The 12,282-nt window shown below is 52.9% G+C and overlaps 1 protein-coding gene across 1 annotated transcript in view; it reads right to left on the bottom strand.

The window, feature by feature from the left end:
- The window catches only part of CPNE2 (copine 2), a 44,203-nt gene that overhangs the window by 22,453 nt on the left and 9,468 nt on the right, over positions 1-12,282 (bottom strand). Inside the window, exons 2-7 of the mRNA XM_081032294.1 lie at positions 7,900-8,120; positions 5,639-5,818; positions 3,818-3,892; positions 1,923-1,994; positions 742-825; positions 148-237 (exon numbers count right to left, since the gene is read on the bottom strand). Of these exons, the coding sequence (XP_080888420.1) occupies positions 148-237; positions 742-825; positions 1,923-1,994; positions 3,818-3,892; positions 5,639-5,818; positions 7,900-8,079 (681 nt within the window). The 5' untranslated portion in view covers positions 8,080-8,120. The remainder of the gene's footprint in view (positions 1-147; positions 238-741; positions 826-1,922; positions 1,995-3,817; positions 3,893-5,638; positions 5,819-7,899; positions 8,121-12,282) is intronic.

Raw genomic sequence — 12,282 nt, 5'->3', positions numbered from 1 at the left:
GCCCTGAGATGAGGACCTAGATGAGAACCTGAGATGAAGATTGTCTTTCTATCTTAATAAGAAAGCTTTGCTAGAGCTCCCCCAGGAAGCCTCGGGTAGATGGGCAGACTGACAGGGTGGGGAGCAGGGCTCCCAGAGCCCCCTCACCTGGATGGGCTTCTCCATGTCCCCATCACACAGGGACACTAATGGCACAGTGAATGGTTTCCACACAGGATCCAGTGTGTACTTTATCACCTGAGGACAGAGAGGGGAAGGGTAAGCTCAGGTCCGCGGCAGCAGTGCTCTGGGGTTGGGCCAGCCCCAAGGGGACGTGGAGAGAACCAACTGAGCTGGATGGCACAGTTTGTTAGAGTGTGAGCTCTGAGCAACAGGGTTGCCTGTTCAATTCCCGCATGGGCCAGTGAGCTGCTTTCTCTGCAACTAAGACTGAAGGACAACAACTTGACTTGGAGCTGATGGGTCCTGGGAAAAACACACTGTTCCCCGATAAAGTCCTGGCAATACACACTGTTCTCCTTCCCCAATAAAACCTTAAAAAAAAAGATGGAGAGCACCCACAACCACGCTTCTGAGGGTGGAAGGAAGTGGGCATCCCTGTGGCAGAGAAGGCACAGGTCCTTCAGGTGCCAGCACGGGTTTCCCTGCACACCGCATGGCTGTGACTGCACAACCCCCTCCTGTGCCATTGGAGGTGGCTAGACTGCAAAGCCCCTGGCTCAGAGATCCCCATGCACCCACCTCAGTTCTGTGGACCAGCATCCACTTGCCGTCATCTCCTGGCTTATAAAACTCAAGAAATGGGTCTGACTTCCCAAAGAGGTCCTGGAGGAAGCAGGAGAACGTGGTGAGGAAAGCACAAGTCTACCGGAGTCAGCTGGGGGTGTGTGTGGCCCAGTTGCTACCCCCACCTGGTGTCAAGGGTGGGAGCTGTGGGCACAGCCAGCCTGGCCCTACCCTCCGCCTCTACAGGGCTCAGCAAGAGTCCCAGAGCAGCTAGAGCCCCTTGGGACTAACTGCCCCTTCTCCCCCAGGGGAAACCGCCCCATCCTAAGGCTACCACAACTTGTGCTCGAGACCCTGAGGTCTGGAACCTACAGGAGCTACAACAGCAGCGTCTTAGACCAGACAGGACTTCAAAAGGGTGACTGTTTCCTGTTCAGGGGAGGCCCCCAACAGGATGGCAATTCTCCCAGCACATTATAGAAGGGGCAGGATGTCCTTTAAAGATCCATTTATTTAAATTTTAAAAAAAGTGTCACTCTAAAGAGGCTACACTCAAGGAAGAGAGACAGTAAAAGAGTAAATACATGTTAGGTAGTAATTAGTGTTAAGAAGACAAGTAAAACAGAAGGGCTGGGAAATTAGAGACCACTACAATTTCAGGGAAGGCCTTGCTGAGAAGGTGACATAAGAGTAAAGGCTTGATGGAGGTGAAAGGGCCACTGGGAGAACATTCAGGGAAAAGAACATTGCCGGTAGAGGCACAGCAAGTGCAAAGGTCCTGAGGCAAGAGGGTGCCTGGTATAATCCTGGGACAAGGAGGCTGATTTGGCTGAAGCATAATGAAGGTGGGGAGACTGGAAGGCATGAGGTCAAGGGGTTTGGGGGCTGTAGAAACATCGGGTGGGGCCCCGGAGGTTACTATAAGCATTTATACAAAGTGAGATAGGTAGTCCCAAGAAGTGCATATTGGCAAGGAGCCATGTGTTGAATGCCTCTAAATGAAGGAAAACTCACTACCTCATTGGTGAAGGGGTCTTAATTTGATGTGACCAATAAAGCCCTGTGCTATGGGCTTGTCCCTTGGTGGGGGGGCAGAGGTGATGACAGTGGTAACCAGAAGCTGAAGGGCTGAGCTATGCAAGCCTGGGGGAGGGATATGCTCCCCAAAGGAGAACTCCCTCCTTTGCCCGCCTCACCTTCTTGTCCAGCTTCCTGCCCGCCAGACTCAGTGTGATGACCCGGTTGTCTGACAGCTCCTGGGCAGCAATCTGTGAGGCCAGAGGAATTTGAGGGGTCAGGACCTGCTCCTGAGACTCCCCCAGTCTCCTGCCAGGCACAGTGGGGATACAGTGCCCCAAGAGTCAATTCTCCAGGGCTAGCGGGGTAAAGGAAGGGAGGTGGGTAGTGCCAGGCAATCTTGGCCAAGTCTCTTGTCTACCCCAAACCTCAGTTTCTATCTTCTGAAAAATGAGGTAACCCATCTGGATATGAGGAATCAGAAGTGATCCCATGTGGCTCACGAGAGGGAGCCATTGAATAGTAAGTGGAGATCAAGCAGAGGCATGAGGGGTGGTCTTTAGCCCTGGGGAGAGGGTTTGGGCCAAGGAGCCCCCTGACAGGACCCCTCACACCTTTACTGCAGACCCAGAGCACAGCCACCTCAAAACACCAAGATATCAGGAATTCCAGCAACTTCATTGTGCAGCTAGGGAAACTGAGGCCTAGAGCAAGGATGGGAGCCATCTGAGCTCTCTCTGCTGTCTCATCAGCTCCCTGTCATCTGTCCTCCATGCCTTCCCCATCAGCCACCGCTCTCTGGCCCAGCCCAGCCAGTGATAGATGAGCTGGCTGACCCTGGGCTGCCATCTCCCCTCTCAGGGCCTCTCTCTTTCCTTTTCCTCACAGAGTGTCAGGGAAAGCCACACAGTGGGCTCGGTCCTCTCCTATCTGGGGCTTCCCCTCCCCTCACAGCTCTAGGATGGCCTCACTGAATATGCTATTCAACCCTCCAGAATCACAGACAGAGGCCGGGCTGGATGCCCATCTCCCCTTCCTTTCTTCCAGCTGAGACTTGCTCAACAACCCTGTAGGGTGGGTCCTATTTTTGTACCCATTTCACAGAGGAAGGAACTGAGGCCTAGAGTAGGACTGGTAGAAATGCTAGTGGGAATGGCATACTAGGCTGGGTGGGTCCGCCTGGGTTGGCTTCCAGGTGGAGAGGATTTCGCCTGTGAAGTCCAGATGATGGAGAGGTTTTGAACCGGAAGAGATGTGGGGAGGTTGGGAGAGGACGTTCCAGATTGTGGGAACAGTGAATAAAGACCTAGGGTATGTGCAGGGAATGCTAAGAATTTAGTTTGCCTTAAACCCAGGGCATATACATGAAGCGGGTAAAACAGAGCTAATACAGGAAAGCAAGGTGAGGACTGCCAGGACCCTCACAGCCTTGAGCCCAAGGCGCCACAGGCCATTAGGAGCTCCGGAGGTTCCAGAGCAGGGGAGTGACTCTGTGTGAAGACACATAGGTTCAGCCCTCCTCCTTCCAGCCAGTTCCCCGAATCACCCAGGCTCTGCCGGGGTACAATCCAGGAGAGAATCTCACTAGCTGACCGGCCCCAGGGCATTCCTCTCTGGGCTTCAGTTCCCTGATCTGTAAGACGGGGTTTCTCCGTCTTCCGCGAGGCTGGGAGGACCAAGGAGCTCATCCACGCAAAGGGCTTGCGCATCACAAGATCATTGAGCATCCCAGAATCACTGCGCACTGCAGCCACAAGCCGAGCCCCGAAGGGCAAGGCACTCCCAGGGAGGACAGGCAGGGGCCAGGTGCGGGGAGGGGATGCTGGGAGGGCTCTAGCGGCCTCTAGGTATGAGCATAGGAGCGTCCCTGCCCCTGGCCCCCACCCTCAGCGTGGCGGCCCCCAATGCATCACATGTGGAGCCAGGAGCCGGTTGCTAAGAGACCTGTTGCTAAGTTGTAAGTTGGGTTTTTTTACTCCAAACAAAGCTGGTGATTATCTGTCTGGGTAGTGGCCCATTGATGGTGGAGGGCAGCGAGCAGAGGCAGAAGGGGTGCGGAGGGGGGCGCTGGTACCGTAATCAAGCCCTTCCCCGCAGGCTTGTCATTCATCAGCAGCAGAGGCCGAGTGATCTTTTTGCTGGAGACGATCTGGGGAAGACAGGAGAGAGAGGAGCTCCGTGAGGGTTGGAGAGAAGGAAAAATGCTCAACAGCCACCACTCACAGCTCACTGCTCTATGCCAGGCGCTCGATAAACCTCCCCCGGCGTGATTCTCATCATGGGAAGCCATTTAGCAGCCATTGCTAAACCCCTGGGCCACAGAGGAGGCTGAGATCCAGAGAGGTTAAAACACTCGCCTGAAGTCCCACAGCTGGGATAGAATCCCTGCCCCCAGGAAAAAGCTCTTGAAAGGCTCACATTCTAGAGACTACTCTAGGGAGTTTCGCCCCCTAACTGCCTTCCCCAAAGCCATCCACAGACCCCACCCTCCTCTGATGGAGAGGCTCAAACCATGAGTCTTTCTGTATATTTCCATTGGTTTGCAAAGGAAGTACATTCACACAGGATGCAGTGATCAATACAACGTAGAAAGGAAAAGTGGGCCACACCGCAAAGTCCCAGCATCTCTGCATACAGCCCATTCCCACGCCCTTCCTGGGCCACCCCGGGAATCAGTTTCTGGAGGGCAAAGGCCAGTGTTTCTTTGTGCTGATCTGAGCATGTTCCCCTTCCCCCTTTGCTGGGCTTTCTCTCCAGTCCCGTCCCTGGCCTTCTCTACTGCTCTGGGCCACTGTGCACTGCAGCACCCGGGCCCCCTGTCCTCTGGCTTGTGGGATTCAGACAGTCAGGGGTGCCAGCTGGAGCCGGGAGAGCATGAGGGGAAAAAGGCTGGGCTGTGGTTGGGCAGAAGCATGGTTGCTTGTCAGCAGCCTCAGCTGCAGTCTAGAAGCCTGGGCACCAAGGCCACAGCTCTCCACAGGCTCTGATGACACACTTCCTGCCCTGCCTCTCCCTCCAGGCTACAGGTGGCTGGGCTTCGCTGGTGTCAGGCGCTGCGTAGGTTTCCCCTCCATTGTCCGTTCCCAGTCTCTGCCCACTCAGCCCTAAACTCTCTCCTCAGTTACCCTTTGAGGGTGTAGACACACGCCCAGCAGGGACCCTGATACATGCACCCCACTTCTTGCACAACTGTTGGACCCTTGCTTTTTTCATTGATCATCTCTGGGGAGGCCTAGGGCATTGCAGTCTCCATTTGGACCTCTCAAAATATTTTTCATTTTATTCCCTCACCATCCCCAGAGGCTAGGCACTCATCATTATCCCCAAGTGAAATATGGGGAAACTGAGGCCCAGAAGGGGTGGGGCTTGCCCAAGGGCACATCACCATAAAGGGTGATTGGAACCTGTGTCAGGGGTTCCGAGCCCTGCAACCTCCCAGCCTCCATAAGCTCGGCAAGGACTGAGCTGGATGGGGAGTTGTGGCCCAGAGAGGCAAAGGAAGTTGCCCAAGGTCACACTCTGAGCTGGTACCAAGGGTGTTTTGGTTGCTGGTTGGATGCTCCCACCTCAGGAAGCCAAAGCCACACGATTACTACTAACAGTCAGAAGCTCTGGCCATGTGGGGCCCCCATTCCTGTGTGGCAACATTGTCTTCCAATAGTTCCTCAGCCTGGCCATAAGCCCATTAGATGACTTCCCCCTTTTTACACCTGCTGGCTCAAAAGGCTATCTGAATTTGTGATGTCTCCTCGGGAGCCAGCCAGGAAAATGGGGCCTGGGAAAGCAGGTGTCAGGAGAGATTCTCTCCAAGGGACTGCCCTGTCCTCAGGAGACAGGTGATGCCCGGGAATCGGGGACTGCCGTGCCCTGGTCCACCTGGAGGGGCCCAGCTCACCATGCCCAGGCTGCAGGAGAACTGGCCCAGGAAATCATGCTCGTCGAGCTGCGTACTGGACTTGTCCTGGTCGAACAGGGCGAACTTGAGCTTCTGCACCTCCTCAAAGTGGTAGTCGAGGACAAACTTCTTGGAGAATGCGGGGTTGAGGTTGTTGACTGCCGTTTCTGTCCTGTCGTACTGGCAGAGGGGCAGGGAAATGGGAGTCAGAGTCAGGTGCTGGTTCAACCCTTCTCGAGCTGCCAGAAGTCATTCTGCTAACTCAATGAACACCCACTTTGTGCTAGGCACTCGGCCAGTTACCTGGATGGCGGCAGCAATCATTACTCTCAGTTTACACTGAAACACAGAGAGGTTAAGTGACTTACCCAAGGTGGAACAGCTAGATGGGCAGGGCCAAGACTTGAATCCAGGTCTGACACAAGCACCCACACTCTTAATTCTTTGCCCTGGCTCCATATCCAGGTGCCAGGATAAGAGCTTGGGCCCTAGGTAAGTGACAAAGGGCAAGTCCCTTTTCCCATCTGGGCCTCAGTTTCCATTTCTATAAAATGAAGGGATTTGACTATGTTTTTCTTCCTTTTTATGTTGGGAGAACCCTTTTTTCAAACCATATTTTACATGGAAGCTGAGGGAGGAAACCGAAAGAAGCCGGGGTCCTTAGTGGGAAGTAGGGTTGGGGGCTTCCCAACCCCTCCAGGGCAGATGTTTGTGTCTGTATCAAATCCTGGAATGTCAAAACTGGAATTGTGCAGTCCCAAATCTCCACCTACTGTGGAAATGGAGACCTGGGTAAGGACAGGACTTTGCCCTGTGGGTCAATGGTGGGGCTGAGACAGGAGCCCCGCCTCCCAGCCTCTCCACACTGAGGCTCCAAACCACATCTGAGTGATGCTCTATTCTGGGGCCCAGTCTGTGTTGATTTTTCCTCCCACCCAGTCCTTTTCCAAGAGCTGGAGCAGCAGGGAGAGGTCTTGCCCCTGGGCTATTTTTAGCCAAGGTGGCCTGCCTAGGTGGGAGAGATTGTCAGGGAGGGTGGGGGGAGTGTTATGAGTAGGGGTGGGGTGCAGTGGGGCAGGACAACATTCCAAGGGGCAGGCGAGGTTCCCGAGACCTGGCCAAGGGGACCGGGATACTCCAGACATTCTGGCCTAAGGCCTGGAGCTCCCTGCAAGAGTCCTCAGCTGACCCCATGTCCCATCTCCCACTTCTGGCTGCATCACCAATGCACTGAGTGACACAGAAAAGTCCTTACCCACTCTGGGCCCCAATTTCCCCTCTGTAAAATGGGTCAACAATCTCGGCACCATTTCCTTGGCATCGTAAGGAGCCAACATCTGAGGAAAGTCTTTGGAAACCACAGTATGTTTAGTGGGGTGTACACTGTGGCCCAGTTAATAACTATGACAAATAGATACATATTTTGGAAAATTTACATGCATATAACACTATCTGGAAGTCTGGATACCAAACTGTTAACAGTGGTTCTCCATGACAGGCGGGTTCCCAACCATTCTGATTTTCTTCTTTAGGTTTATCTGGCTTTTCTAAATGTCCTACAATGAATATAGGCCCCTTTTGGAATAGGAACAAATCCATTTTTAAAGCTTAAAAGGCTTAACAATTTGGATTTTTCGATCTCCTTCCTTAAGTTGCATCTCTCCCCAGTTCTCAGGCCAAAGTTTCCAGGTCAGAAGCCCTTGGTTGTCGTCCCATCAACATCGCCAGCTCTGGGCTCCCCAAGGTAGGCAGGGAAAAAACAAAATCCTCATTTCACAAATGAGGTATTAGGCTCAGAGAAGGCCAGCCATTTGCCCAAGGCCACACAGCAAGCAGTGACAGAGCTGGGCCTTGGTCCATCCCCGAGACCAAAGCCTGGGTTCTCCATTTCTCTGTTTCCTCCTCACTGACTGTGTTCATTTAGGAATAAGTGGGAAGAATTATTTAAAAGTGGAAGCAAGCATTTTGTAAAACTCTAAGGTTTTAACTATATAATAGTTTAGAATATTATGAAATAAAACAATAAATATAAAATTACATAACTATAAAGCTATGAATTATAATTTAAACACAAATATAATTATTTTAAGTAATAATTAAATAAAATTTAATTTTCAGAGTACCAATTTTCGAAGTAGTCCCTAGCGCACACTCCAGTTACCTCCAAGGGCCTGAGCGGAGGCCCCAGGATCCAGTGGGAGCCCCTCCCCCGCCACCTTGCCATCCCCCACCCACCACAGATGCTCATGGAAGGGCCTCACCTCGATCCACCTGCCATCGTTTTCTGTAAAGAGGACACAGAAGGGGTCAGACTTGGAGGTAACGTCCCGGTCCAGCAGGTTCTGGCCACTCACTGACAGCTCCACCTTGCACACGCAATACTGGGAGCCCATGGGGGCCACCCCCGATGCTGGGGCACCTCCACTTGGTATGTAGGCCATAGGGGTTGGCGGTGGCAGTGGTGGCAGCAGTTCCTGGCAGTCTGAGGGGACAAGAGTGGGGGTCAGAGAGGGGACAGACATCTGTTACACCATTCTACTGTGGGAAGGTATCACCCCCTGACCTTCAATATGTGGGTAGATGTGGAAGGAAAGGTGTGTGGGGGGGTGTGGGGTGGGGGGTGGATAACATGGGCAAAAGATTGGAGAAAGGAGAAGGCAGGCAAAAGAAGACTCTGGTGGATGTGTCTGTCTTTCAAGTCACTCTCTGCTTTAGTCAAGCTTTACCTGTGAGATACACACAGGTCCAAGTTGCCCCTGTCAGATCAGCAACAAATCACAGTAGACAGGGGCATCCCAGACAGTCATTTTGCCAGGAAAACCCAGGCTTCTTCTCTTGAGCAATTAAAATGTTGGCATCTTAGAACTAGAGCCTGGCTGCTGAGTGTCTCTGACTGTTTGATCCATTATAGCGGATTTCGTTATTTAATATCAAATACACAATACTTTTCCTACACATTTCCAACCCATTATCACATTAATAGAGTTGTTAGGATAATTAGACTTCCGTTCACAATACCTATGAGTGGTATCTAACACAGAGGAATACGTTTTTTAGCCTGGAAACAGTGCACTAAAACATGTATGTTAAACTAATAAATTGTTAAAGTTTTAAATATACTTTATATTATAGGTTTGACTCATAATTTCTTTTTAAGAAAATTTTATTAAATTTGTGAAGGTTACATTGGTTAGTAAAATTATATTTTCTAAGTGTAAAATTCTTTAGAACATCATCCATATACAGCGTTGTGCTTACCACCCAGAGTCAGTTCTCTTTCCATCACCATATATTTGACCCCTTTACCCTGTTCTCCTACTCTCTCCCACTTATCCTCTGATAACCACTAAACTGTTGTCAGTGCTTATGAAATAAAATAAAATAAAATGTTGGCACCTTGTGGCTGCAGGGGAGCTTGCAGGGGAGCAATTGCTCAGGTTTCCCTCATTGTTTTGGCCCTAGGAAGCTTGCTTCTGGTAACTTATCTAACCCTTCACCTTGTTCATCGTCATCTTCATCCTGTAACCCTGGCCTAAGCACTGTGACTGGTGCAAAGGACACGCAGAGTATATCTCCGAATAAAAAAAGCATGAGTGTGTAAGTCAGTGAACAAATGAACCCTCCATCACTCAGAGCCTGGCTGAGTTGGTCCTCATCCTCAGCACATAGTTTACCTTTTCACTTGCACATGACTTCCCAAAATTCCATTCGCTAGGCTTTATGTCCCTCTTCCACTGTCAAGGCTAATCACCGGCAGTTCTGTTTTCCTCCAAGTGCAAGGTATGTGTTCATTTGGAGCAAGTGTGGAGAAACCCACCTCCAGCAGCGGAGGGGAGCTCTGGGTCCCACGGACAAGCCCTCTGGCTTTCTTTGCCTTAGTGTCCTCATCTGAGACATCACGACCACCTTACGAGACTCCTGTGGTCAGATCTTATTTCCACTGGTGCATGTGCAGTCAACACAGGCCCCGTCACAGTGGGGACAAGGCTGGCCCCATACACTTACCGACAGAGGGCAGGCTGACTAATTGACATCTCGTCCCCTCACTGTTGAGTGGTCCCTGGCCCTGCACTGCCCCAGAGGAGGAAGGTGAGAGGCGGGCATTCTATCTGGGAACCTGAATCCACTTTACTGAGCTTACGAGCCCTGATGTCACCTGCACAAGGTCTCCACTCCTTATTTGCTCTCGTGGGGCAGGTACTAATGTTGCCCCATTTTCCAGAGATGTATAGAGGCTCATTCATTCACTCTAGAGTGTTTATGGAGCATCGTCTTTCTCCCGAGAACTCTGCCAGGGCGGGGATCCTGCAGTAAGACAACTGTCCAGACTCAGCCTTCACGCTCGTCTGCTGAGACAGCGGGGACAAGAGCCAAGTCCCAGAGGCTGGACGCTCTATAGGGAGTTGGCGCTTTATTCTGAGAGTGATGGAAGTCTTGGAGGGTTTTAAGCACACAGGTGACATCATCTGATTTCTGTTTTCAAAAGCTCACTCTGGCCCCTGTGGGGAGAAGAGGTTGTCAGGTTAAACAGAGGCAGCAGGGAGGCTGGCAAGGAGGTGGCTGTCATCCACATGGGAAGGACCAAGCCACAGAGGCAGTGCTGGGCCTGCTCTCCCTCCTTCTGACCCAGGCCACCGGCCACTCCCTGTCTGCCAGTGCCAGCCTCTCTTGGGGCAGGGGAAGCCCAGGCCTCAGTCTGCAGGAGGCCTGAGAGAGTGGGGCTGGCGCCAGAGGCCAGAGCTTCAGGGCAGGTCTGGCAAGGAGGGGATCTGGACAGTGACAAAGCCTGTGCTTGGCCCCCTCCCTCTACCGTCTGTCCCTAGAACCTCATTATAATCACATGAGCCCAGAGCGTCAGGACAGCACTGCGATTTGCCTGCAGGATTTATTCTTGTCATGTAAAAATTAGTTTCCATGGAGGGGCTCGAGCATTGCATTCACTCTCGCTGAGTACAGCTGTGTGGCCATGCCAAGTGGGGGAGGGGTGCAGTGACCCTCGAAATCGTTAACCCAGCTGGGAGGCTGGGGGACAGGGATGTCCACATGGCTGAGAGGACAGCTGTGTATGCTTACAACCACTCCGAGCTGGGGTGGGGGCACATTAACTCTCATTTTACAGATGAGGAAACTGAGGCCCAGAGAGTGGAAGTCACCTGCTCAACGTGCCACAGCCATGGAACAGCAGAGGTGGGTGTGAGCTGGTTCTCCAGACCCCCAACCAATGGGTGGCCTTCTGGCCAGTCGGGGTGACGGCTGAGCACGGTGGGAACTAGGACCTAGGTGGGGACAGCTCAGGACTCGGCCAGCTCCAAGGGAGCCTGAGGCTCAGAGGGCCCCAGGGGCCCAAGATCACCAGCTCCCCCAGGGTCACCCTGCTCCGCTAGGGTCACCCTGCATCTCCTGTCACCACCGATGGAGTGGATTCCAGCTCACCCACCTTCTCGCCACCTCACAGGCCTCCTTCCTAACATGCTAGATGTCGCCTGGACCACCATGCCCCTGCTGCTAAGTCATTCAGCTCTGCTTTCATCCTGAGGGGGGTCAGGTACATACACGTAGCTTCATGCGCTTCCTTGCACACGTACACACGTCTGGTCACATATACACATGTACACACGTCCCCAGACTAACATATACAAAGGCACACGTGCATACGAACACTCTGGGGCCACTTCTCCCCACCCCTGACCCTCCCCATCATTACTGGCCTGTGTTACTGCACTGTCCTCCTACCCCTCAGTGGCTTGGGCCTGGCTGAGGGTGTGGCCAAGAGGCCCAAGTCACAGGGCAGGGTTGGGCTGGGCTAGGCTCCTGAGAACCCGCTGCAATTCCTGGATCAGCTTGCAGGCCCCAGTCCGAGTGATCGATGGGTGGCCGGGGAAGGCGTATTCCTCCCCCAGCCTGGGGCAGGTCCTCCATCTCCAACTCACCCTCCAGCTGGAAGCCTCTGGATCCCCGAAACGGGGAGCACATGATGTCCGGAAATGGGACAGGCTGGGTCAGAGTGAGCCCCGCTGTACCAGCCCCGCAGCGGGCAGCTGGGCCAGCCCCTGAGGCCTGATGCAATGGAAAAAGAAACCACAGCTCAGACTGGGCCAGGCCCCCTCCCCTCCTACTCCAGCAAGAGGGCAGGCGGGCAAGGTGTCATTAAGGGAGGGTTGGGCCTGCCATGCGCAGGGCGAGATGAAAAAATGCTCCTTCGTGCAGAACCCACCCCACAGGTAATTTGAGGTTTCAGGCTGGAGAGGGGGCACGGCGAGCCAGGGCCTTCTCTCAGATGGTGCCGACTCCTGGCCCACGTGGGCACAGGCCTTCTGGGGTAATCAGACCCCCAGGGAAGGAGCTGGAAGGCAGGGATACAAAATTAGTAGTCCCTTTTACAGACGGGTTAACTGAGGCAAAGAGAAGGTGGGACTTCAGGATTCCCATTCATTCATTCAACAAACATTCCTGAGTGCCCTACAATGAACAGTAAGACATAGTGGCTTTAGCCTCTACAGGGCCCACTGGCCCTAGCTTATAAGACATCTCTCTATTTGGGCAGAAGGACAGTCTAGAACATTCTGGTTTTAACCAGGAACATGGGAAGCCATCCTCCTCGACCTCTTTTTTCTTCACCCCCCCATATCCCACTGCAAAACCCC

Source organism: Rhinolophus hipposideros, assembly GCF_964194185.1.
Source record: "Rhinolophus hipposideros genome assembly, chromosome: 21".
Lineage (NCBI taxonomy): Eukaryota > Metazoa > Chordata > Mammalia > Chiroptera > Rhinolophidae > Rhinolophus > Rhinolophus hipposideros.
The sequence above is the reverse complement of the archived record's forward strand: the minus strand, read 5'-3'. Positions and strand labels throughout refer to the sequence as shown.